This window comes from Pollicipes pollicipes, unplaced genomic scaffold (assembly GCF_011947565.3).
Source record: "Pollicipes pollicipes isolate AB1234 unplaced genomic scaffold, Ppol_2.1 Scaffold_4881;HRSCAF=5763_pilon_pilon_pilon, whole genome shotgun sequence".
NCBI classification, from domain to species: Eukaryota; Metazoa; Arthropoda; class Thecostraca; order Pollicipedomorpha; family Pollicipedidae; genus Pollicipes; species Pollicipes pollicipes.
In genome coordinates, this window is record NW_023596576.1 from 27,624,338 (window position 1) to 27,650,022 (window position 25,685).

Here is a 25,685-nt window from a genome sequence, read left to right on the forward strand (position 1 = left end):
AACTTTCATATTGCGGACCTATCGCACCAAGAGGCGAGCATGGCGCGGATCTGTCCTGCTGACAACTTATCTGCGCCAGGCGGTTGTGTCATCGACTTGTCACGACGTCAATCAAACATCCACCAGTCCTTTCTACCCGTTTACCAGCCGTCTATCCGGCATTCTACCGCAAACCAAGTGCACAGACACGTCGGGGGCCACACCAGACATGATTGCAACCGGACGGAACGTCAGCGTCCGCCGGTGAGGTGTCACCGCCATGGCACACTTCAGCCAGTCGGTGATGGCCTCAGCACCAGCTCGGCGCCGGCGCACCCGACGTTGGCACTCACGCCGGCCGTGCCGGGCGGGGCGGCGGTGCGCAGGCCGGCCCGAGCCTGCGTGCCCGGCCGAGCGCCGGCGGCGCCCGTCGCCAGCCGAGCTGTCGTCTGCCAAACAGACGCGGACGTCACAGCGGGCGTCACAGCTGGCGTCACAGCGGGCGTCACAGCGGGCGTCACATCGGGCTAACTTGCAGCCGCCACCAGGCTGGACGGTGCTCACTCATCATAGCAACACAGCCGTGACAATATATATATATATATATATATATATATATATATATATATATATTTGTGTGTGCATGCGTGCGTGCTGGCGTGCGTGCGTGCGTGCATGCGTGAGTTGAAGTTTGATCACTATGATTCACGGCATGAGCAGCTGTTGTTATCGAACATGCACTGAAACGATGTTGTCCTAGAAAACTCCGGGAACACCCTAGATGAGATGAGATGTTTATAGCTGAGCCATGCCAGTACTTACGGTGGGTCGTTTGCCAGTGCTTGTCTTAACAGCCTGCTGAAAACTTTCATCATTTTCCATCTCGGTTGCATCAAGGGAGACATCATAGTCGTACCCTGAGTACAGATCTTCCTCCTCATCAGCCATGGCTGCAGTTCTCTCTTAGCTCTGTGGATGCCACTGCGGCTTAATGACAACTCGCACAAAACGACATGTCGTTGAGCCAGCACAGGCCAAACGCGAGCCGTTGCATCGTTCGTTGTAGTGCCGTTGCATTGGCTGCTTGCTCCAGGGCTGGAGTATTCTGCTTTTGGTGGTCCGGTGCACTGGTACCGCGATGAGAACTCAACCCGGGCAGTAAGCGACGGCTCGTCGGGGGCGACCTGCGCTATAACCGCCAATCAACGAGCCTATCGCCAACATGAGCGCTGCGTACAGGGTCCCAAGCGGCTTACCCTTGTGGCGATCGCACGACTTTGTTCGGGTCCGGCCAGGATATCGGAACTAGTACAACTCCAGTGAGCAAAACGTCGTGGGTTCATTGCCAGCGGGCCTTTACTAAAGGACAACTGACACCTGGATGTAAGATTGCATTCGCCTGTGAAATGCAGCGGCTTCATCAGGTTTTGAGGTCTGGGGCAACCGATGACCGGGGAGGGGACTGGTACTCTGGGACCAAAGATGAGACGGGGGAGAGGGGGGGGGGGGGGGGAAGGGCGTTACTGCCATGGGGTCGCGGCTGCAGCCAGGGAATCCATATGCCTTATAGGGGAAAGACCCTGGCCTGACCCTTGCCGCCCCCTCCCCCCCCCCCCACATTGCAGACACCCCCGATGTCAACTGGATACAAGCTTTTTAGGTATGCAGAACCATGAAACATCTTCACTGGAGTCATCTCGTTCTGACCTGCCCATCAGTTGTCCCTCGTCAGCACCACCCAACCCCCACACTGGTTACACTTCTGCACGTAACCAGTCTGCAAACCATGACAGATTTCGACGAGATCTCGTTGGGGCAAGTGATATTTGGGGCAGGCTGTCTGCCCCAAAAAGTGCCTCGATGTCTGCTTAGGCTGATACCCATCATACGCGCAAAACTTGGCCGGGAAAAATGTAATACGCAAAACTTCATGGGGAAAATGCCATATTCGCAAAGCTTTCTCGGAAAAATGCCGTGCATCCAAAACTCTCAAGACTTAGGCCTTGCCAGGAGCCATCTATGGACTGCAGCGAAATATGAAAAATGCGGGTCTAGGGGGAGGATCGGAGGGGAGCGGATCCCCTTTGGTTACACCTGTTATATGAAAGTACCTAAACTTAGACCTATCGGTAATCAAACCATTGCGACGATCTTCCCATAACCCCTACACGATTCAGGTCGTTGCTTTTTCCTAGCTTTATGCACCTTTAGTTTCTACCATGTATGCATCTAGCTTGCCTAGGTCTGGGAATTGGAACTACCTTAAAGGTTATAAGGGGGACTTGCTGGAAATGAGGATATTTTTACTTTGCCCAGATACCACTGACCTTGGTACCACGTTTACTTTTCAGTTGCCTTTGCTGCCCCGGCTTCTGCTTTCAGCCAAGCTTCGAACGATGCGCGCAAATGTTGCCATGGTGACGAGGGTTAACAAATGTGGTTGGTGCAACCTTAATTTACTGCCTTTATTATCGCGAACCTAATGAACCATGCAACCAAGGTTATCTGACGGCATGCCGTGCAACCACGACATACAGCCAAGGCATGCAACCACGACACCAGCTTGATTTAATGCTCTTAGAGCGAAAGACCAAAACATTGCAAGATTTTCGCGATCTGTAACAAATTTGAAAGCCACAATGAGTCAACCAACACGCGTCTTAATTCCGCTTTAGCTGGAACGAACGGAAATCTGGCTGTTCGTCAAACACAGCTATTCCTGAAAACCTGAAATATTGCCACTGTTTCTTCGTGTCTTCAGCTGTGACGCTTTCGACGCAAATGCAGCCACAGAAAGGTAACAACTGTGTGCAATTTATCACTCAACAAGTACTAATCCCACATCGTCCAATGTATTGCTGTATGTAATTATAGCATGGCTATGTCCTCTGGTGAGGATGACGGAAGCCGAATGGGTAGTCCGTATGGTAGTATTCTATGTACTGAACTCAGACATGCTATATTGTGGCTAAAACTCCCTTTCGACGTGACCAATTTCCCTAACAACGCCAAACAACACTAACTTCGCCAAAGTTCTCTTTTTAGAAAGGGAGCACGAGGCATGCCACCATGCCCTTTTTATAAAACGCAAGCGACTGCATCTGCCATCTTGGCGCTGGTCTTGCTCTTTGCACCATGTCAAGCTCCAAAGTAGTTCCACACATCGACCGCAGTCGCTTTAGGACTTTTCATATCTTTGAGATCGGGGCAGTTAAATCTGGCACATTAGAAGAAAACGGACTAACGCGCTGCTCGCTTAGATATGCATACTCCCGTCATATAGCAAAGGCACTTTCCTCCGTTTCAATAGAATGTCGTTTTACGTTGTGTGTCGAAAAAGCACCAACATTTCGTATTGACCGACCGTTGTCTGTTGCCGCATGCGCATAATATATTTCGCATTGACCGCAAATATCATCGCGACACAACGTTGTTGGTACAATGTTATGGGAGGTGTCAAGACAAAGAAAAGGTGATGACCTGACATCGCGATGTCAAAGGTTAGGTCAAACGGGTCCGATAAATAGCTTCCCATACATGAGAATCGACAATAGTAATTGCATGAAATCAGTTTAACAGTCACCACGTTGGGCCCAACACATCTTTGGTAAAATATGCACCATAACATATTTTGCACATACTTGCAGCAATCGCAGCCGTTCGTGGCCAGAACCTGTCCAGAGTTGGGCTACAGGCGGGGGCAGATATGGACAAACAGCATCATCACGCCACCACTGATGTCGCCACGAGCTCATTTCAATCGGTATTTCCCTGAATAGCCTCGAACCATAGCGCATTTATAACGGGTTTCGCACGTTGAAAGGGAAAGTGTGCTTTTACAAACAGGAATTAACTGAAAGGGAAGGCATTTCTGTACTGTGCTTCGATAGTACGAAGCCCAACGTTCTGCACAACGAAGTAGACGCAACGAACCTGACAGATGAAAAGTGTTTCGCGTATCTCATATACGACGATACAAATACCTGAAATGATCTTGTTCGCCTATGGCAGAAGCGGTGGGTGCGATAAATTGTCCCAAGCTCAACCGAAAATAGAGCCACTCGGGCTGGACATCCGACTCAGCAAAACTCAATGGGCGCACGGTGCACACTCACAAACAGTGGGGCAACATCTCGCAGCCCCCCAGTCACTCCGCGCCAGTAATCCAGCCAGACACCCATACACCAGCCCGCAGCACTCGCAGTGAACGGCTACATGCACAGGTTACATCACAACAGTGCATTACAGCTGATAAAACTATGTTTGCAGTGCATACCACGGCTTCCGAGGAAAAGTAGGTATGTGCAGTGTGGCACAAACATCAGTCGCTTTCAGTCCCTTAGAGTGCATCAAACAGCAGCACAGCAAGGAAAATGGCAATCCGATCGGAATGAGAATGACCTTGGATGCCCTTCGATGACAAAAGGCAACTGTTAACGTTACACGGCGTGTTCAACAGTTTTGAAAGGGGAAAGTCAAGAACGGAATTGGTCGACTGAAAAAAGTTATACACAAGATCCTGATTTGTTGCCAAGCCCTGGCACCTGAACCTTGCGCACTACATAACTGCTTTCGTCGCAGCCGACGGAGAATGCAGCTACCCCCGATCAGAGTGGTCCTCCCCGTCCGCCCCGCTCGTCCGAAGCGCGTGCTGGCTGGATGGCGTCGATGAACAAGAGTTCGGGGCTGCCGGCCCGTCCGTCGGCGGGCCCCAGTGCCGTATCACCACCAGGGGCACCGCCCCGACGGCCTGTCCGTCGGTGGCGGCCCCTCATCACCGCGTTGCCGTCATCGAGCCGCCGACCTGGCGGGCGGGCCAGGCTCCGCTCATGACCCTGGCCTCGCCCCGCTCTCGTTTCATCGCATCACCACCACAATGTTGCCGACCAGCGCCGGCTGCAGCTGCTCCAGTGCCGACGCCACCTCCGAGAACGGCACCGTGTGGTGGATGTTGGGCCTGCAACGGGACGCCACGTGAGGACCGCGCGGCGATGGGGACCCCGTGCCAGCCGATTACTCGCTTACAGCGGATGAAGCAGAATTTCCGTCGGACACAGTGAGATGCGCAGCAGTGGCTCCGCACCAGCTTAAAATGAGATGAATTTATCGAAAGAAGACGAGTCGAGCATATACAACCTCGTGGATACATCACGCTCTCGTTCAATGAAGCATATAGCCTATGTTAGTTCGACGAATTCGCGGGACGCAGACATAATATTTAATCGGATTATGTCAGAATCCAAACAAAAGTTCACATCAGAGCACGGCTAGACGGCGTCGCCGTCCATAATCCTACCGACAGCATCGCTCCTCTAGCGCGTGAACCACTCCGCAGACTCGCTCAGCACGCCGGCACCACCTGCGGACGTTGGGCCCTGAGCTGTGTAGCGCATACAGCTGACGCAGAGCATGCCTGCCGACCCGCCTATGCCAGAGACACGGACCCGACAGAGACCTACGGCAGAGCATGCCTGCCGACCGCCTATGCCAGAGACACGGATCCGACAGAGACCTACGGCAGAGCATGCCTGCCGACCGCCTATGCCAGAGACACGGATCCGACAGAGACCTACGGCAGAGCATGCCTGCCGACCGCCTATGCCAGAGACACGGGCCTGACAGGGACCTACGTCAGGGATACCGGCCCGATACTCCTGCTTGCGAAGCCCTGTTTTCAGGGACAGGCACCTCGAGGCTTACGAATTTGTCGGCGCCTGAGGACGTGTGCTCGGCGGTGAGGTGATTCAGCGTTGGCCATTTTAGCAATCAATCAGCCTCTCGCGGGGCGCAAGGGATGATACGCAGCGGAACAGGGCACGTGAGGGCAAGTGCCTACTTTTCATTGCGAATGTCAAGAAAGGGGCTTATCTGGCATTTAAAGAGCAAGTGACATATCTGATAAGCAGAATGGGTTGTGATCGGAGTTCACAACCCATTACGCCGTGAGCTGACCACTATGACGCCGTGAACTGAAGCATATGAACAGGGAACCTTCAACCAATGCATCAAGAGCGAAGCCACTGTGGTGTTCATTCTTCTTTGACATATTTTTGGCCATGCTTCTTCGACTTGAGTAGTTCGTGGTCATAGCTTGTAAATAGTCACGATGTTTTCAAAACACAGTTTATGTCGATGATTGTGGATAAACGGCGATTTAAAAAAAAATCGTCCTCCGCGGCCCCGGGCACCGGTAGCGGATATCTCCCACCGAAAGCAGTCCCGTTAGCCTGGTACCGATCGCAAACTGTCCGCAAGGCCGACACTGCCACACAACACTGCCTCGTCCGACACTCCCACACAACACTGCCTCCCACACCATCTAGCGATGGAGTACGCCGCTAGAGAACACACAACAGACAGTTCTGAACGATCGGGCGGACGGACGGTTTGAACCATTCCGACGGCCTCGGTGCCACCTACGGCCGCCCCGCCCCGGTGCCGGTCCGCGGACCCTGCCGGCCGCCCCGCCCCGGTGTCGGTCCGCGGACCCTGCCGTCCGCCCCGCCCCGATGCCGGTCCGCGGACCCTGCCGGTTGCCCCGCCCCGGTGCCGGTCCGCGGACCCTGCCGTCCGCCCCGCCCCGGTGCCGGTCCGCGGACCCTGCCGGTCGCCCCGCCCCGGTGTCGGTCCGCGGACCCTACCGTCCGCCCCGCCCCGATGCCGGTCCGCGGACCCTGCCGGTTGCCCCGCCCCGGTGCCGGTTCCGCGGACCCTGCCGTCCGCCCCGCCCCGGTGCCGGTCCGCGGACCCTGCCGGTCACCCCGCCCCGGTGCCGGTCCGCGGACCCTGCCGGTCGCCCCGCCCCGGTGTCGGTCCGCGGACCCTGCCAGTCGCCCCGCGCCGGTGCCGGTCCGCGGACCCTGCCGGTCGCCCCGCCCCGGTGTCGGTCCGCGGACCCTGCCGGTCGCCCCGCCCCGGTGCCGGTCCGCGGACCCTGCCGGTCGCCCCGCCCGGTGTCGGTCCGCGGACCCTGCCGTCCGCCCCCGCCCCGGTGCCGGTCCGCGGACCCTGCCGGTCGCCCTGTCCCGGTGCCGGTCCGCGGGACCTGCCGTCCGCCCCGCCCCGGTGCCGGTCCGCGGGACCTGTCGGCCGCCCCGTCCCGGTGCCGGTCCGCGGACCCTGCCGTGCCGCCAGCGCTCACCGGATGACGTTGTCGCGCAGCTTCTCGGCCACGTCCAGCAGGATGTGTTGGTAGCGGCCGAGCCGGTCCGAGCTGAGCAGCCAGGCCTGAGTCAGCAGGAAACACAGCGAGCCGCACTTCATCAGCAGCCGCTGAGACACGGCCGGCTCCAGCTGCAGCACGCCGGGGAGTGTCACAGGTCACAAGGGTGGTCACAGGTCACAGTGTTGGTCACCGATCACAGGGATGGTCACAGGTTACAGGGGCGCTCACAGGTCACAAAGGTGGTCACAGATCACAGGGGTGGTCACAGGTCAAAGGGGTGGTCACAGGTCAAAGGGATGATGACAGGTCACAGGGGTGGTCACAGGTCACAGAGGTGGTCACAGACCACCTCTGTGACCACGGGGGTCACCGAAAGCTGCGAAGGCCAAAGGACACAGCGCGGGTACCAGACACACAGTGTCGGATTGTGCGTGGGTTTCCACGCTGGACAGTAAACATGTTGCGCAGTCGGAACAGAAAAAGGAAAACAATGCTGTGTTATAAAAAACAATTCCAGCTACATTTGAAATAGTGTACACATATGAAAGCAGTCGTCTTAATTTACACCGCAGCTTTACGATAACCAACCTGCATCCAGGCCATGTCGAATGGGAATCCTAGTGTGAGACAACAGGTATAGAGGGCACACTTTTGTCAGTGGATTATATCGGACAGGAGGCTGTTTTCAATCATGGTCACAGGTCAGAGCCATGCCACAGGAAGGTCACAGGGAAGGTCACAGGACGTGTCACAGGTTAGAGAGCGGCCAGCCAAATGAGGTGGTCGGCCCGGCGCCACTTCGCCGCTCCAGCTGCGGGGCAAGGGCCCACAATACATCTAGATCCCAGTAGAACCCACCGGTCACACACCTCCAACGGGAGACCCCTCCCCTCCCCCGCCCGCCAGCACCAGTCAGGAACCACACCAGCACCAGTCCGGACCATACCAGCACCAGTCCGGACCTCACCAACACCAGTTCAGGTCAGCACCAGTCCGAGCCACACCAGCACCAGTCCGGGCCACACCAGCACCAGTCCGGACCACACCAGTACCAGCCCACCGTTACCCGGACGCTACTGCGTGAGATCACACGCGCGACGCTAGCCAGCGACGGCGGGTTACCTGCAGGCTCGCCTGCTGTGTGACAATGCGACCTCCGACGGCCAGAACCTGCGAGCTCAGCCGCATCGGCCAGAAGCTAGATGGCGCCTCCCAGTCCGGAGAGTCGCCCACCTGTTCGGAACAGCCCGTCAGGCGCTGTATCCGCACAATCCTTCAGTTGGACAGAGTCGGTGCGGGCTTACAACCAATATAGCATTACCGACAGTCATATATTGACCGAGGAGAAGCGAGTATCTGCGAAGATACTGATTGAAGAGAAGCGAATATCTGCTACGATATTGATCAAAGAAAAGCGAGCATCTGCGAAGACATTGATCGCAAAACATTCTGCTGGCCGACATCAACCCGCTGCAGGGCGACCCACGAATGGCGCACGGCTTTCTGAAAGCCTCGGCCAGCAGGACAGAGTTGCCCTGTGAGCAAGTTGGTCGCACCTTATGCCTGACCAGTCTGACCACAGGTCCACCGCCGCTCTGTCCCCACCCACCGGCTGCTTGACGTTGGCCTGATCCACGATGATGTCGACGCCCTGCTGCAGCGTCTCGTCCATCACTATCTGCTTCAGCTTGGCCGGCTCTGTGCCGCCCGAGCAGTCCAGCACCACTGCCAGCCAGAGGGCGCCGGCCAGTCAGCCCGGCGGACACATCACACCCGACCCTGCCTGTCGCAGTCCAGCACCACTGCCAGCGAGGGGGCGCCGGCCAGTCAGCCCGGCGGACACAACACATCCGACCCTGCCTGTCGCAGTCCAGCACCACTGCCAGCCAGGAGGCGCCGGCCAGTCAGCCCGGCGGACGCCCCACGTCCGACCCTGTCTGTCGCAGTCCAGCACCACTGCCAGCCAGGGGGGCGCCGGCCAGTCAGCCCGGCGGACACACCACACCCGACCCTGCCTGTCGCAGTCCAGCAACACTGCCAGCCAGGGGGCGCCGGCCAGTCAGCCCGGCGGACGCTCCACGTCCGACCCTGCCTGTCGCAAGCTGGCGTCCGCCGCCCGCCGGCAGAGCACGCATCGGGTGCAGATGAGCGCCGAAACCGCAACAACACAGTCACGGATCCGAGGTCGGGGGCCGGGTGGCCAGCGCCTTCGGCTCCCACGTGGGGACCCAGGTTCGAACTCTAGTTGCACCATGACCGCGAGGGCACCAGTGGGCACCAATTCGGCACCAGTGTGGCCGCCACCGTCGCTGGCGCTCCATAACAGGATGTTCGGTGACCTAACGTCGCATTATCTTTTTAAAGGGGGGCAGGGGAGAGAGGGTGCTGCCATCAAAGGCTGTTGCTGGATCAAAGATCGAACTTGTCCCTGGGATGTTGGAGGGTCACGACCTCGGTTATTGAGGGGCCACGTTGGGATCTAGCCCACCAGCATGAACACAGCCTGGGTGTAACACTTGTCAGTTGACGGGCCAGCTGACGAGCCGCTGAACACTTGCCAATGAAAGGCCGATAAAAAAACGCGTAATCGCTCGCAAGGTTCGGTACATCGTTCGACTCGTAGTCATAGCGGGGTTGGGCCTGGCGAGCCAACTCCTTACCAATGTCCAGCTTCAGCGACTCCAGGTAGCTCTTCTCGTCATCCGAGTGAGCCGAGGTGATCACCTTGCCCCCGAAGTGGGAAGCCAGCTGCACGAGCACCGACCCGAAGCCGGTCGCGCCGCACGGCACGAACACTGAAACGGCACCGGGGCGCGGCGTCACCGGGCGTCAGCGGCGGCGTCCGCCGTCTGCCGCCCGTACTGGCGGACAGGCCCGGTACCCGCCCGTGTCCCGGCGCTTCACGAAGCAGGACGGAACGGCACGCGCTAGGAACAAAGCTTGGAAAGCGTCCCCTACTGTAACCGGTCGGCAGGGTAACGTCGTTTGGCTGCGAGCCCGACACTCCCCCTGCACACCCACAGAGCGAAACCGTAAAAACTTAGCGCAGCTGCATTCCACAATCAGGTCAGCGCTGGTCGACAACAAATGCAATGACACTAGCTTACACGACCAACGCTCAATATAAGGCCTGGACCAGCACGTTTCATTCCTTTCTTCATTGCGAATAAAGGCATGTATGTCCTGAAAGACCATGCCATGAGTACACAAATGCAGCTGGAAAAAATAATAAAATTTACAAGCGAGATTCAAAAATATAAAGACAGCAACAAAAAAACGCGACAGATCCACCTAAATTAAGCACAAAAACCTCAGTTAAGGAGTACAAGGTGGCTGTTGCCATCTGACATCTGCAGACTGCGGACTCTCACAATAATCGGATCTCACATTCTGCAGATCCGTTCTTCCACATTCATCTTCCACCCAACCAATTGGGTGCGGCCATTAACTATCAGACAAGGCTGTGGAGAATGTTTCTTCCCCATAGCTTGGTAACGCTCTTCTGGAGCGAGCGGTCACGACATTGACATTGCTGTCACATCGGCCTTAACCACCGGCCCGAAGACTGCGTGAAGCCCGGCCGGCAGTCGAGCTGGCAGTCGAGCCTGAAGTCGAGCCGGCAGTCGAAACTGCGCGTCGGACAGGCACCCGAGCACGCCGCTCCATACCGGTGTCGGCCGGCCGCAGCCGGGCCTGGTAGACGAGCGCCGTGTAGGCCCGCAGCGCGTCCTCTAGACAGCTGGCCGCATGCGCGTGCGACACAGCGGCAGGCTTGGTCACTGTAACACAGCGCCACGCGCTCAGTGGCCGGCTGGCTATGGGACATCAGCGGGGCAGCCTGCTCCTCTGGGACAGGCAGGTTCTGTGGATTACAGGCGACCCGGGGCAACCCCCGCGCTGGATGGGCTCTACGGTCTTTACGAGCACACAAGCGAGGGGAAAAGTGTGCAAATGTCACATGGTTGACGCTTCAATATTCTTTTTCTTTATTTTGCGAGCATACACACCCATGTGTAAGGCCTCCTAATGCATTTACAAACAGACTCCAAATATCAGAAAAACGAAAAACATCGGAAGAACGTGGCAAGAACGCCTGCGCTCACGCCGCGCTCGCGTGCGCACATCACCTACCGATATCGTACTGGCTGACGACGACAAACTCGGCGCAGGCGGGCCGATTGCCGTCGATAGGAACAATGCCCATGACATGCTCTCCAGGGCTCCAGAGCGTGACGGCGCTGCCCACCTGGTGCACCACCCCCGAGAAGTCCTGGCCCATCGCCAGCTGTGGGGTGGGGGTCAGCACTGGGGTCAGAGGGAAAATATGAGGAAAGGCCACACTGGGCACATAACCACTAAATAGTGCCATAAATGCATAAGTGAGTTAATATTGCAATGAGTGCATGAGAGTGCAGGAAACATTCACTCAGCACCATCACAGTAACAGCAGCCATGATGACCTACCACATCTAGGCAGGTAGACAGCAAATGGCAACAGTGCCTTCCTGTTAACATCATCATTGTGATGGTAATAGACTGACACATTGCATCAGAATTTCATCAGTTGTGCTTTGTTTCAGTCACATTTCATAGCATACCTCGGTAAGCCCAATGTTCTTCATGAAGGACAGCAATGATTGTCCCACATGGTCAGATTGCAGGCTTTCACTTGTATAAGTACTTCATCCTCTTCAAATGATGGTGTGTCCAGCTGAAACACCAACATAATTTATAAGATGGGTGACCTTAAAACAACGCAACAAAAACCATAAGTGGAATTAAAAAACCAAATTAAAATGAAATGCAAATACATAACACTGCAAGCATGTATAGGCACATCATGCACCAAGCCAAAATCCAATTCTGTGAATATATAGGCAGTAGAACCATGAACACACAAATATGCAGATGGCTTCTGACTTATCCATTGCTTTACAATGATGTTAGCAATTTGATATCATGGCTGCTGTGTAGTAGTAAAATACAACACCAAACCATTTGGTAAACAAAGTGTGCAGCTTGAAACACAACAAGCCCTCAAACTAATTCACTGAAGATTAAAATGCGACCAGATGCAATTGAAAAAACTTCAAGGTGAAAAAGAACCTACAACATACCAGCCTATAAGTGTTCCCTCCATGAGTCACAAGTGTAATCCAGAGCAACAAATTTCAATGATTTTTAATCATAATTTGCTTTTGAAATAAGGGTAGGTTAAGTTGGAAGCTCACTCTATTCTATTATACACAAAATATAAATACTTAGAACCAAGGACTTCAAAGAGACTGAAATCAAATTTCCTTGAATATTTTTCAGTTCACACAAACCAAAACATTGATCATTCAACTTGGTAAGGATGAAGAGGTTTCAAGTAGAACACTCTGTTAAGTCTATCCACACATAAGAGTTAATGTTGAATTAAATAACCAGGGCCAAATTCAGAAATAACAAGCCAGTTTGCAGTAATCAAGGAGAACTTATCCCTCAATCAGCCATGCAAGTACCAAAGTAAAGAAAGCCGCTGCCAACTTACCAGCTTGCTGAGATATGGCCCAGCCTCAAATTTAACACTAGTTGAAGAATCAGAACCAACTGAGTTGAATGGGAGATATAATGCCCTCATGGTGCCTAAGCAAGAACACACCTCAAAAAAATGCGCAAAGAGTTATTTTACGTGCGATTATTACACCACCAGTTATGTCACGTGAAATAATTCGCAATTGTTTCAGTGGTACGCGCAACAAACTCCTAGGAAATCAGCATCGGTAGTAAATAATCCTGTTGGCGAAAACCAACCAATGTCATTTATGCGTCACATTGTCTTTGAAAATGCGCTGCCAAATTCCAGTAAAGCACCAATCTGTAGAGGGTTCTTACCAATCACGTCGCCGCGCGCCGTCTGTTTGCCGTCTGCTTTTCCTTTTTCTTACGCCTCGTTGTCGTCACGTACATGGCCCGCCATGGTGCTTCAATTGATTCCGATTTCGAAGGTGCTGCATTATGAAATGATGCATTTCGAGCGTCGGATAAGCCTGGTGTTGGCCGCGTTCCATGCATGCATTCATCCGCTTCCTCTACTGATAACACCCACCCAGCTCTCCTTCGCCCTAAATCATGTTGCATCATAGACTGCATAGTCGTACTTCTCCCCAGCAAGCAGGGCCCAAGGGGCCCACAAGGAGCCAAGATCAGTTTGGCCTGGTTTTTTCGGTGGACTCGATCTCGTAATCTGTGCTATCGGATTTAATTAGAACCCAGCTGCGCTCAATGCACTCAGAATACGCTGGCGGACGCTGCCATAGTGCTCTTCGCCGAAATGTGTGCGTCATACTCACGTCATAGCTCGAGAACTGCGACCGAACGTCCCAAAGCCAAACAACAAACAGTACCCATCGTGTATTTCGAGACCGGTGGCGCCATCTGTAGATGCGGTGCGGTGCGCCATTTCCCTTTCGCCAGCTGATCACCGAGTCGCCGGCCATTCTGCCACCAACACTGATCCTGTCCTGGTCAACGCTTCCTCTCCGTCTTCCACTTGTACACCGGCGCTTGCTTGGAGTTGCCCGGGTGCACCTTCTTCGGTGGTAGCACCTTCTTATCCTGGAAGACCAGTAACGCATTCTTTCGTCATGCCGTAAAACACACGGTACCGGGCAGTCAATGACGACTCGCTTATCGTGCGACGGCAAATAGCATGCTAAAGCGGCAGCGAATGAATAGACATGGCGAAGCACAAACATAAGCTAAAGACGCGATGCGCCCATAAACCTGGAATCCGACGCAGCAACAAGGTGTCAGGACCTGTCTAAGAACGCTTGAGACAGTTTCACCGACGACCTACTGTGCAAGACAGCTCTAAAGCCTGAGAGCCCACATCAAACGGCAATGGCTTCGTGCTGGCGTCCATGCCACCCAATGTCAGCGGTGGTCCACCCTCGACCAGCGCGTCGGCGATACAGGCGAGTAAGTGGCGGTTCAGTGCCGTACCTGCAGGTGCCGCTTCACCTCCATCCTCCGCTCCATCAGCGCCAGGGTCTTCTGCCGCTCCAGACGCTTGGTTAGCTCGCTGTAGCGGGCCTTCTTCTCCTCCAGGATGCGCTGGCGGCGGGCGAGAACGTAATGACACACATAATAAGACAGCTGGGGCCCGCGACCATACTGATGACACGAAACAGTTCAGCGTTCAAGCGAAATCTCGTACGCCGGCACGCGTTACGCACCACAAATTGGCAGAGGGTGGGTTCCAAATGGCTACTCTGACGAGCGAGGCCTTACATGGTTCCTAGCCTTTACTTATGATCAACAAAGATTACAACGGCGCCATCCGGCAGGCAGGTGCGAGATAAGAACGGCAGTGGTTTGATGAGTTTGCGAGCTTGAGCCAACGCCAACAGGGCCGGTTATGGTTATTTGCCCCCCCCCCCCCCCCCACACACACACATACACACACCAGCCCACAATCACCTGTCTTCCAAGTCATCGCTGCCGTCTGCACTTTCCCTTTCTCGCTACCGTCTGTCCTCCCAAGCTCCGCTTCCGTCTGTCCTCCCCAGTCCCGCTGCCATCTGTTCTCCCCAGTCCCGCTACCGTCTATCCTCCAAGTCCCGCTGCCGTCTGCCTCTCCTTTCTCGCTGCCGCCTGTCCTCCCCAGCCACGCTGCATCTGTCCTTCCCAGCCTCGCTGCCGCCTGTCTTCCCCTGTCCCGCTGCCACCTGTCTTCCCCTGTCCCGCTGCCACCTGTCCCTCCCAGCTCGCTTCCGTCTGTCCTCCCCAGTCCCGCTGCCATCTGTCCTCCCCGGTCCCGATATCGTCTGTCCTCCAAGTCCCGCTGCCGTATGTCCTCCCAGTCCCGCTGCCGCCTGTCCTCCCAGTCCCGCTGCCGTCCTGCCCTATCAGTTCTGCTGCCGTCTGCCCTCCCAGTCCCGCTACCGACTGTCCTCCCAGTCCCGCTGCCGTCTGTCCTCTCCAGTCCCGCTGCCGCTGTCCTCCCACGTCCCCGCTGCCGTCTGTCCTCCCAGTCCCGATACCGACTGTCCTCCCAGTCCCGCTGCCGTCTGTCCTCTCCAGTCCCGCTGCCGTCCTGTCCTCCCCAGTCCCGCTGCCATCTGTCCTCCCCGGTCCCGATACCGTCTGTCCTCCAAGTCCCGCTGCTGTCTGTCCTCCCAGTCCCGCTGCCGCCTGTCCTCCCAGTCCCGCTGCCGTCTGTCCTATCAGTTCTGCTGCCGTCTGTCCTCCCAGTCCCGCTACCGACTGTCCTCCTAGTCCCTTCCGTCCTCCCGCCGCGCTTCTCACGTCCAGCTGCTGCTCGCTGAGCTTGGCGGCGGACGGCAGCCGCGCCAGCTGCCTCCAGCCGCGGTCGGTTGTAGGCGCGGTCCAGCAGCTGGGGCGCCGTCCGGAGCCGAGCCGCCACGTCCAGGCTACGGGCTGGAGCAGCGGGAGGGGGGTGGGGGGTCAGACGGCCGATGACAGCCGCCAGGGGAGGCGCCGGCCGCTCCGAGGCACGCCACGAGGTGGCAGGGTCACAGCTGACCGCGGCCGGCACGCGGCGCGCAGAAGGCGGGGCACGGCACTCTCGGGGCACGCACGCGTCCTCACCACGGTGGTCGGGGCTTGCTTAAGCACTGGGCAGACAGGCAAGCAGAAGGCCCAATTGTATCTCCAAATACAGAGCATTTACTTCCAACGAGAAGCGATCATATATATAATGAATGGGGTAGTGTACATCATGTACTGCACAGGTGCGTCATCGTACAATTAGAGACAGGTAGGTACCATGATCCGTATTAAGATGCTGCCTTAGTGCAGCCAACAACATATGTGATGCCCCTGCTGATGATCACAGGGTGACATTAAACAGCATTGCAGAACAGTGCCAACTATCTCGCTGCACCGCACGTCAAAAGATGCTAGCAGCTGCACGGATGTCGTGGCGCCAGTTGTGACCCGCTCCCCAAATGTCACGGGGAAGAGGGCGCCGCTCCAAATGCTTTCGAAATGCGTTGTACATCCATAAATGGCTCATGGTAGTCCGTCTCTGCATGTAGAGCACGTCTTTGCAGTATACCAGGCATCCAAATATACCCCGGGACTCGAAAACTGTTGGCAACACCCGGCTGGGATACATCCGAGTGAAGCTCACACCCAGCTGGCATATATCCGGGTGAAGCTTGACTATCTTGCTGACAACACGCAGCGAATGTAACATCCACATCCGCTCCCAGAGGGTCGGCACACATCATCCGCGCTCGCAAGCACAGCAACCAAATCCTCCGCACCGCCGGCCGTTCCCTCACCTTCCCGCTTGTCGTCGGTGAAGAAGACGTGCGTGTTCTTCTGCTTGCCCTCGGCGTCCAGCAGGTGCAGCTCGGCCGTCAGGCGGGCCAGCTTGCGTGTCTCCAGCTGCCGTCGTTGCCGGATGTAGCGGATGTCCTGGCTCTGCAGCAGCGCCACCTGCTCCTCCGGCAGCTCCTCCTCCTCCACCACCTCGTGGTGACGCCCGTCCTGCCGACCATCAGCCGGTACAGAGTGACCCGCGAGGCGCGCCGTACTGGTTTACCTCAAGCCGACAGCCACGCCACGGCCCACGCTCAGCGCCCTCCGGTACCTCGGGGTGATGGTCACCCCGGAAGACGATGGTGGTGTGTGTGTGGGGGGGGGGGGGGAGGGGGCATATCACGCCACACTCTACCATGGCACCCCCTGTGGGGGAGAGCTAGAGCAAACCAACGTGTTTGTGGTATCCAAATAACTCGAAACCTGTCATCGCTAACCTTCGTTGCAGAGTTGACCATGTGAAAGTAGAACTCGTCGGATTTCGGTTCAGAGCCTTCCTTTTCAGGGCCTTCAGCTGGTGCTTCTTTTTATTGTCTTCACTGAAATTGGCGACGGGTGTCAAGAACACCAACCATCTGCCATGAAGCTTGGGGGCATAAAAAAACCCATCTCTTGTTCAGCTCAAAACTATGACCCTGCTCAATGCCATGACCCTGACCACTGCACATAACAACCATGTAACATAACTCCGCTAGCGCGCAGGCTAATCTAAAACCGCTGGACGGAGAACAAGCAACATAATGTTTGCAGTCTTACAGAAGGATTCAGATGGGCAAACCAGAAAGAACCCCCAGACACCGGACTAGCAATCAGAAGACTCCGGTCCGAACCTCACCAATGTCCAGGAGAGAACACTGGCTGTAACGCATACATGGCTGATAGCCAAACGTTATTCAGTCCCTCTCAGGACTTAGCAACACCTGGAGACGGCCGGACAATCAACTGGCCGAAACGTTGTGTACATACGAACTCACCACACAAGGACGACCGTCCGGACAATTATTCAATCAGCATGATGCATGGCATAAAAATCAATCAATCACCCTGATGCTTACGTTTTTGACAAAAGTGGAGACGCGCTACTCGAGCTCGCTTTCGTTTCGGTTCAACAGACAGTCAAGCAAAGACGCCGGGAAACAACAGAAACATTCCAGATGATTACAACCGACACGGACTACCTGCATGCCCATCACAGCTTTTCCCAAGCACCTCTCCTGCCCTGCAGTGACCCAGCACGTTGGACACACAACCTTTCCAAAAACGAGGCTGAGGGTCAGCGGTTGTTTCAGAGCACCCGGCGGGGTTCATTCCCGGATGTTCAGTACACCCTCCTCGGCGGTGGGAGCTGGGTGCGCGCCCACCGGGGGCGTGTCCGCCGGTCGGCCCAGTGGGCGCGCGTCGCCGGCCGCCGACCCCCTGGGGGTGGGGGGCTGGGTGCGCGCCCACGGGGGGGGGGGGGGGCGTGTCCGCCGGTCGGCCCAGTGGGCGCGCGCCGTCGGCAGCCGACTCCGCCCCGCGTCCGCCGATTATTCCACGTGTCCAGCGCGGCCGACCGGGCGGCAAATAACGAGTAATGCCCGACATCTGGTGACTTAATGTGACAACACGCGGCGCCCAAGTGCTCGGACACCGCCAGGGATGGGGCGCGCGGACGCCCCACGGCCATCGCAACCGCGGCCCCCTCCGGGCGACGCGAGCAATTGCTCGGGTGGTTCACATACCGGGTAGGCTGCAGTCATTCTACTGTAAATTCAATCCAAAACATGGTCAGTGCAAAAATAGGCACGCAAGTACTCGAGAATACAGCCGCTGCTTTGTGACGTACTTTGCTCTGAGCTTGTAGTCCCGCTTCTTCTCTAGATGTCCGAGGTGTTGTCTGGCGGCAGGCTGCAACAAATCACAACAACATGAGCAAGATCAATAACATTTCAGTGCATAATTAAAACATTAGAGCTACTTTTTATAATGAACACTTATGCTGAGAGCACACGGTCCAGCTAACCTTCATATGGGGGCAGGCTGCAACAAATAACAATAACATGCACAAGACCAATGACATATAAGTGCATAAGTAAAACATCAGAGCTACTTTTTATAGCGAACACTTGTGCTGAGAGCGCACTATCCAGGTAATGACATTCATACGCATAGCTCATCAGAAATTCAAGATTGTCATTCAGTCCACCCTTTGGGGCTTTTCAAAAATTTGTGGACCCTCAGTGACACATAAGTCCCTGCAATCTTGAGTGCATAATGTACAAAAACACTGGGTGGCACTGCAACATGTGATCCAAGTACATCATTGTTTTCTGTACAAATCTTTAAAACTGGGTACTTTAACCTTGACCTCAGGAGTGCAACATGCTAAATGTATTTCATGAGCAAAAAGGGTTTGTGAGAAGAGTGTCATTAACTATCAGTTCAGCACAGACACTAAAATTAAAATGTTCCAAACACAATTAAAAACTTGGCAGGAAAAAGTCTGCTTTGGCTGTGGCAATCACAAGCTCATGCCTACTGGATCATGGAGGCTTACAAGCCAGCTTGCAGCTCAGCTCATGGAATACCAAAGAGCTTTAATACATGAGCAGATAACAATACAGACATTTGACAACCACATTAAGGTCACGACAGCCCACCTGATGTCTCTCCCTGTGAAATTTCTGTCCCTTCACTGCATTCCTCAGAGAAGACATGCCCACAGGAAATGCTGGGCCCTGATTCTTCAACCTCCTGTTCTGAGCACTCAGCTCAGATCAGTCAATTACTAGAATCTGGAAACATAAGACCACACAATTAGTTTTGACAGTGCAACAGCATAAACATTTAGAATAAGTGCACCATTACAACCACAAAGAAGAAACAGAAAAAGACAAATGGAAAGTTTGCTTGTCATTGGCAAACTACCACTGCAGAAGTAGACTGCAAAAAGTACATGCAATACCACACACATCCAGAGTGGCTGCAGTATTGCAACAAAAATTTCAGTGCTTGCATGTAGTAACTGAAAGTGCTCCATGTTTCATGCATGGTCACCACCAATTTCAATGTGTTGCAAGCTGATATTGGTAGGAACTAAAGTGCTGTTATGATACTTACATGAAAAAATACTCTGGGATTTTCTTACAAGAACAATTCTTTGGAAACTCAGCTTAAATTAGTGTGGTGAGTTTGTCTCATATGAGCACTAGACTCAGCACACCAATTTGAAATAGGCCCATGGCCTGAAAGACAGATGTTTCAAACTGGCCACAGTGGGGACACAAAGACAACAAGCAAGTTGGTCAAAAGATGTTGATGCTCACTGTCAAATAAATGCAGTGATATCAAAATATTTGGAGTATTTCTGCTAAATTTACACAAAAAACTATGGGCAAACAAACACCCAAAAGTTCATAGGTGTTCACTTCTCAAAAAGCATAGATGAGTGATGATATGATGGAAGTACAGCCCAGAATATAGCAAATGCATCTTACAGCAAACACTTCTGACATAACAGTGACACTGCAGAAAAATATCAGTATGTGCAAGCTGTTAACCTGGGCATTTAGTATGGTGCATGGTTACCACTAACATCAGTGCATAGAGAGCCAATGTTTCAGGGAATCATGGTGTTAAGCCAGTAGTTTCAGGCATTAGTATCCCAAAAACATTTTGCATACAGAACAATCAAATTACTCAATGTAATTCAGCCTGGCCCTGAGGTTGCCCTGCAAAGGTTCAGCAAACTAGTATCACCTCAGTATCTGACATTGAGATTTTTGCAGGCTGGAATACAGGCCATCATCAAAAATGGTATCACCTGACCATCTGACACAGTGGATGAATTCTTGCTGACTTGAACACAGACCTTCATCAAAAAGTGGCAAAGCCTAATATCATGAGTTGGAAAGACTAAAACTTTGACGAATGTTACGTCACAATCTGTGCCATCCATGAACATTTGCATTGATCTGGAAACATGCACCTTAACACATTTTTTGAAGAAGGGGCATAATATTCAATAACTTTTTACTTCATGTACACCAGGTATCCACTTCAAATGTCAACTGATAAATGCGGTCATTAAATGAATTCAGTGGCAATGCTGGACATCGGCAAATCATCATGTCACTCATGAACTTAATTTGGGAAATTCTCTTCTCTAACCAGGGTGCACGACAATGCAGAAAAATTCAGAACTATCTCCGGGCTAATCATTTCTCCTTTAACTTGAATGAAAGGCCTATTGTAACCACAATCCGCCACACACCGCCCCCAACACAGCTTGTCACGCGTACCAGCATTAAACCATCAAAGTCCCTTGGTGCCACCTGGTGCCGTTTTTAACACATTTGCCATATGTGCGTCAGTTTACCTGGCAAAGATGCAACTACCATATCTATAGATTACCTACACAACCTTTGTTGTCCAACAAAATCTTCATTCAAGTAAATATATCCATCTCCGTTTGATAATCTCAAAACAACTACAATCTGATTAGGAAATATTTGTCTCACACCTTCTCCCGTTCAGAGGGTGGCGAACGTGCGAGGTGGGCGGTGCATAGAAGAGGGAGATAGAGAGAGCGAGAGAGAGAGAGAGCGAAGAGGAGAGAGAGAGAGGAGAAAGGAGAAGAGAGATGAGAGAGAGACGGGAGAGAGAGAGAGAGAGAGAGAGAGAGAGAGAGAGAGAGAGAGCAGATGAGAGAGAGAGAGAGAGAGGAGAGAGAGAAGATCGCTTCTGGAAAATTTTTAGCATTTGCACCGTGATTCTCATTGGAAAAAGCGGGGGTAAGTGGTAACCATGGTTTTTGTATCACCTCATCATCCGCCGAGAATACAACGCCGGGGATATCATAATTCTGTATGCTCTCCCCCCCCCCCGCAAAAAGGAAACAAACGTAACGAAGATTGGTCCAAGGCGTTTCACCTAAGACCACGCAGTTTCCAGCGTTGGAAGCAGATAAAGGACACGACGACGTTGGAGCTCAGAGCTGTTGAGTGTCATGCTCCCCGGCCTGGCGGTCTCTGACCGGGGTTCAGCGTTCGGCGTCCGACCTCGCCGGCGCTCGCCGGCTCCGGGCCGGACGTGGAGGCAGCGTACGTCCGCGCAACAATGCCTGCTCTCAGCGGCAGGAAGCCGGTCACGACGCATCGGCGTTTTTATCAACCTCGCCAGCGCGCCAGGGCGCCGGAAGCGGCGTCGTCAGGCGCCGCGCCGCATGATGGAGGGTCGCGCGCAAGAGGGGGTGTGGGGGGGGGGGGCAGATGGATCGGCAGGCATCATCCCGGGGAGAAGCTGTGGCCTGTGGCATGTGACATCACATGGAACAGCTGTCTTTTTAGACCTACTGCTGTGTGGTTGCCCCCATTGTGAACGCCTAAAGTGAATGTTTTTTCCGTACGGCATAGCGGACCGGCTGTCGCCGAAGCTCTGCTTTCCTGTTTTACAAACAGCCTTATGAGGCGGCATAGCCACATGCCTAATATTTAATTATATACACTTATCCCGGCGTCACTGCATGGCTGTATCACGCCAATGGATAGGTACCTGTGTTTGTACACTGTGTTTCCTTACAGCTTCTAATCTCTGAAAATACGACACAACTAGAGCGTCTGACATGCCCACACGGAACCGGCGCGCTAGCCGTCGGCTACAGATAAAATGGGGCCTTTGGAATGGCGATGATTGCTCCGGTCCGTACAAAAAGCAAAGCAGATCGGTAAATTAAGAATTATGAAGGGAACTGGCAGACACTGTTGTTTCATCCTTCCATGCCTACGTCTTACAACGCACGGTATAATCTGAATGGCTCTGGCCAATTCTTTTGTGGGCTCCATGCGATAGTCTAGCTCCTATGACACCTATGCTCTCTATGGGCTCAAAACTTAAGATTGTCTGGTTATGGTTCGGATAACATTAACTGGCACCATAAAAGGTTAGGTGTAGGTACCAAGAACGATACACACGGATCCAGAAACGGACGCTATGAAACGTGCGATGCAAGTTTAACAACACTTCATGTTTGCAATCAGTGAATGAAATGAAAGTGAATAAAAATGAATAAACTAATGAATGGCTACACCAAATAAGTAGGGGGCATTTACTACGACTGGATTTTAGAGGGCAACCCAAAAGCATTCGTCGCCGCGACGGGCCCTCGGATTAAGAGATCAGAAAGACAGAAAGGACAAAGCTTAAGAAAGGACAGCAGCTTCGAGCCGACAAGTTAACGGGCCCTGAACTGCGATCAGATCAGAGTCGCTTCCTGAGCAACGACGAGCCCACCGATGGGCTTCAGGTACGATCGGACAAGAAAAAGACCATCAGCTTCCATAGGACCAGGGACGGACCACCAGTCGGACTAGAAATTCATCCACAGCTATCATCTGACCAGTCAGACCTGTGACAGGCCTTTGGCGGCGGGCAGACCCAGTCGCAGACACACAGCTATGATCAGGGCCGGTTAGCAAAACTCATCTGTGGCCAGACCAGTGACGGGATAAGTCAGCCAGAGCCAGCTGATCTTCGCCCCGCCCTATTTGGCGACGGTGACTTGGCGCCAATCTCGTGTGACGCTCCCCCTCCCCTCCAGCTGGTCTGGGTAAACGATAACGGCCGGGGGTCGGCTGAGGGGGGCAGGGGGGGGGGCGCCTGCGCACGGGCTCGTGCACAATCCGATTTCACGGTCGGGCACATTGATCATGACGGGGGCGAGCTGCGACGACGGCCGTGACCAATGGCTGTCGCCGGCCTCGGCAGGCGGAAACATTCGATGTCAATTAGGCGGCGCCAGCGCGTGTGCCGGCTGCCCGCCGCGCCGCCGGATATCGATCACGGCGCTGCCGGTGCACCCGCTGCTCCGCGCGCTCAGGTCACGTCCGGAGAGACGCGCTGGCCTGGGGCACCGGGGTCAAGTTAGGGTGAGTTGATGACTCCTGGTGTAGGTCGAGGTGAGCCGATCACCCCTGGTGTCAGGTAAGCCACAGTTCGGCGCGCTGACATTGGCTCCCAGGGTCAGGTCAGAGTGGGTTGATGATACCTACGTCCAGGTCTGTACCGGTTCAGTTGATTCGGTGATCATGTCAACACCAGTATTGCTGTTCCCTTGGGTCAGGTCAGCACCAGGAATGGCGCAACAGAGGCTCCACGTCGTCTCCAGTTCAGTACGAGAGCCTGTAATTCCCCGAATCTGGCGCATTATGAAGGCACGCGGTGACAAGGATTCAGTGGTCTCTTAACAGCACCGGCCATTTCCCAGGCACTAACGTGACTGATTGGTTAAAGTTTATCTAGCACTGGTACGGTCGCGCCACCACTGTATCATCATCGTTATGGGAACAGCTGGCATCAGTTATCCATATTCTGAGAGATTTTTGCGGTTGTGGTGAGTGACAGAAAGTAGCATAAAACACGAACGAAGTTTATCACTTCGGAATATTTTCACTACTGACTACCGCACATGTTTGTGGTCACAGTGAAGTTTGGTTAGCCACAGAACGCCTACAGAGCGCATGCATTGATACGACTTGGCAAGATGCATGACGCGGCGCGTCCCAGTGGAAAATACCGCGCTGCTCGTAGTAGCCCAACGGGTCACGATGCAACGGTACAGAACTGTGTTCGGCCTGACTCAGGGGCACAAATAAGGATGTCACTGCCCTTTGCTGGCCAACGAAGCAGTGCAGCATCCGCCTTCCGCGCTGTCAGATAGACAGCGATAGCAGCTGGTACTGCGTTTAGCTCGTGTCCACACCGACATCCCAGCTGGAGGCCCGCGCTGTCCGCCTCCGACGCGGACAGCGCGGGCCGCTGGCAGTCATGGCGGCCCCTGACCGCCAGAATGGCGTGGTTTCCGGCGCCTTGTCGACGATATGCGGTCCGCACAGCGCGTGTCCAGACCCCGGCCAATTTATGCGTGTTTTATCGGCTGATTATGACCTCCGGGGAGCGATCGGTCATGTGGCGGTCCTATCACAGGTCGTAAATATGGCCGCCGGCGGCGGTCACCGGTCGACCGATAAGCGGCCACCGCCGTCCATCAATACAGCTGTTAGACACAATCTCGACTCGGCACGATTGATGAAAGGTGCGCCTGCGATTTACGATCGCCGGGCCCGGCACCCGGCTACAAAGCCCGCCGAATCACCCGTTGATCCAAACGGCCCGCTCCCAGGCTTTGGCAGCGGGGCTTTGCTGCCGCGCGGCGCTTCCCCTTCGCGATCGGGGCTTTGTTTTGGTAGCGACGGCGGCGCATCGCGGCGTTATTTTGATTTTCTATCGCTCCCCCGGCCGCACTGCTTGGCGTGTCTCAGCGAGCACGGCATTAGCATTGCAAATGCGCCTCCCCCTAACCAAGATGAGTCGGCGATAGCTGTATCGCCGGAGCGTCCCCTCCATGGCGCGCGCGCCTCGCCTCCTCTGGCCGCCCGCAGCCTTCCGAGACAATCAATAAAAGAAGCATAAAATAGCAGCGGCCATGTTAAGTGGGCACGTGGCGCTGTCATTAGAGTTCCGAGGCGGAGCGCGGACTGTTTCAGTCTGCAGTCAAGTCGAGACGCTGGGCACCTCTCCCGCGCTCTCCGCACCCGGTCCTAGCTGGAACGGAACAGGTGGCTGATGTCGGTGGTAGTGGCGATTGCCCGGTGGTCACGCTCCTCGCATCTTCCAATTCTAATCTTAAGCATCGGTTTTAAGCAACAGTTTGTGTTTAAGTTTTATGGAAGAATACGAAACATTTCTTTTTTACCATTATGTGCCGCGACAGCACTGCAACATTTCATGTTAGTAGTGTTGCGATACGAAAATAGCAATTAAGATGCAAGACATTACTAAGCCTGTTTTAATGCCGCATTTATACATTTTAAACCTGAAATTGCATTTAGCCCCAATAATTCTGCCATAAAACGTTTTTCAAACACTTACTCCGAATGGTTCACATGAATGGATTTGGCTGGGAGCACCTACTGAGCCAACTTGTTGTGCCTATCGTCAGTGCGCCATCCAGGTTGTGCCACTCAGACCAACCGATGATTTCGCCGGAGGCGAGAATATGTGGTTTTCCGCCAGGCAGGACTGAGCCTACCGCGCGCGCAATACCGCGCAATGCTGCGGCACGGCAGCTCCTGGGTCGACTAACGTTGGCTAGCAGACGCTGACTCACGTGGCCGTTACGCTACGTTGTCTAGCAGGCCTTCTGTACAAGTCGCTGACCAAACGGCCTGTG

General features: G+C 54.3%; 2 protein-coding genes across 2 annotated transcripts; both read right to left on the bottom strand.

The window, feature by feature from the left end:
* Positions 1–3,189: 3,189 nt before the first annotated feature.
* Positions 3,190–11,775, bottom strand: LOC119101775 (quinone oxidoreductase-like protein 1). Its single transcript, XM_037225199.1, has 8 exons — positions 11,743–11,775; positions 11,276–11,429; positions 10,813–10,923; positions 9,805–9,939; positions 8,754–8,869; positions 8,267–8,377; positions 7,121–7,272; positions 3,190–4,936 (listed from the first exon to the last, which is right to left on the bottom strand). The coding sequence occupies exons 1-8, from the start codon at positions 11,764–11,766 to the stop codon at positions 4,837–4,839; spliced, it is 903 nt and encodes a 300-aa protein (XP_037081094.1). The 5' UTR covers positions 11,767–11,775; the 3' UTR covers positions 3,190–4,836.
* A 1,749-nt stretch (positions 11,776–13,524) lies between these two features.
* On the bottom strand, positions 13,525–19,251 carry LOC119100199 (putative U3 small nucleolar RNA-associated protein 11). Its single transcript, XM_037223309.1, is given in 8 exon segments — positions 13,525–13,744; positions 14,132–14,242; positions 15,396–15,568; positions 16,438–16,645; positions 16,915–16,952; positions 16,955–17,016; positions 18,303–18,364; positions 19,117–19,251. Coding segments are annotated over 8 exon segments (801 nt in total). The 5' UTR covers positions 19,174–19,251; the 3' UTR covers positions 13,525–13,654.
* Between the last annotated feature and the right edge of the window lie 6,434 nt (positions 19,252–25,685).

Bases quoted from the DNA above. Each gene is read 5' to 3' on its own strand.
- LOC119101775 (XM_037225199.1), bottom strand. From the start codon at position 11,766: ATGAAGAACATTGGGCTTACCGAG. The intron at 8,870-9,804 runs GTAAGGAGTTGG...TCTGGCTGGCAG, and splicing joins GTCGCTGAAGCTGGACATTG to TGGTGCTGGACTGCTCGGGC. The intron at 8,378-8,753 runs GTGGGTGGGGAC...TGTTCCGAACAG, and splicing joins AGGCCAACGTCAAGCAGCCG to GTGGGCGACTCTCCGGACTG.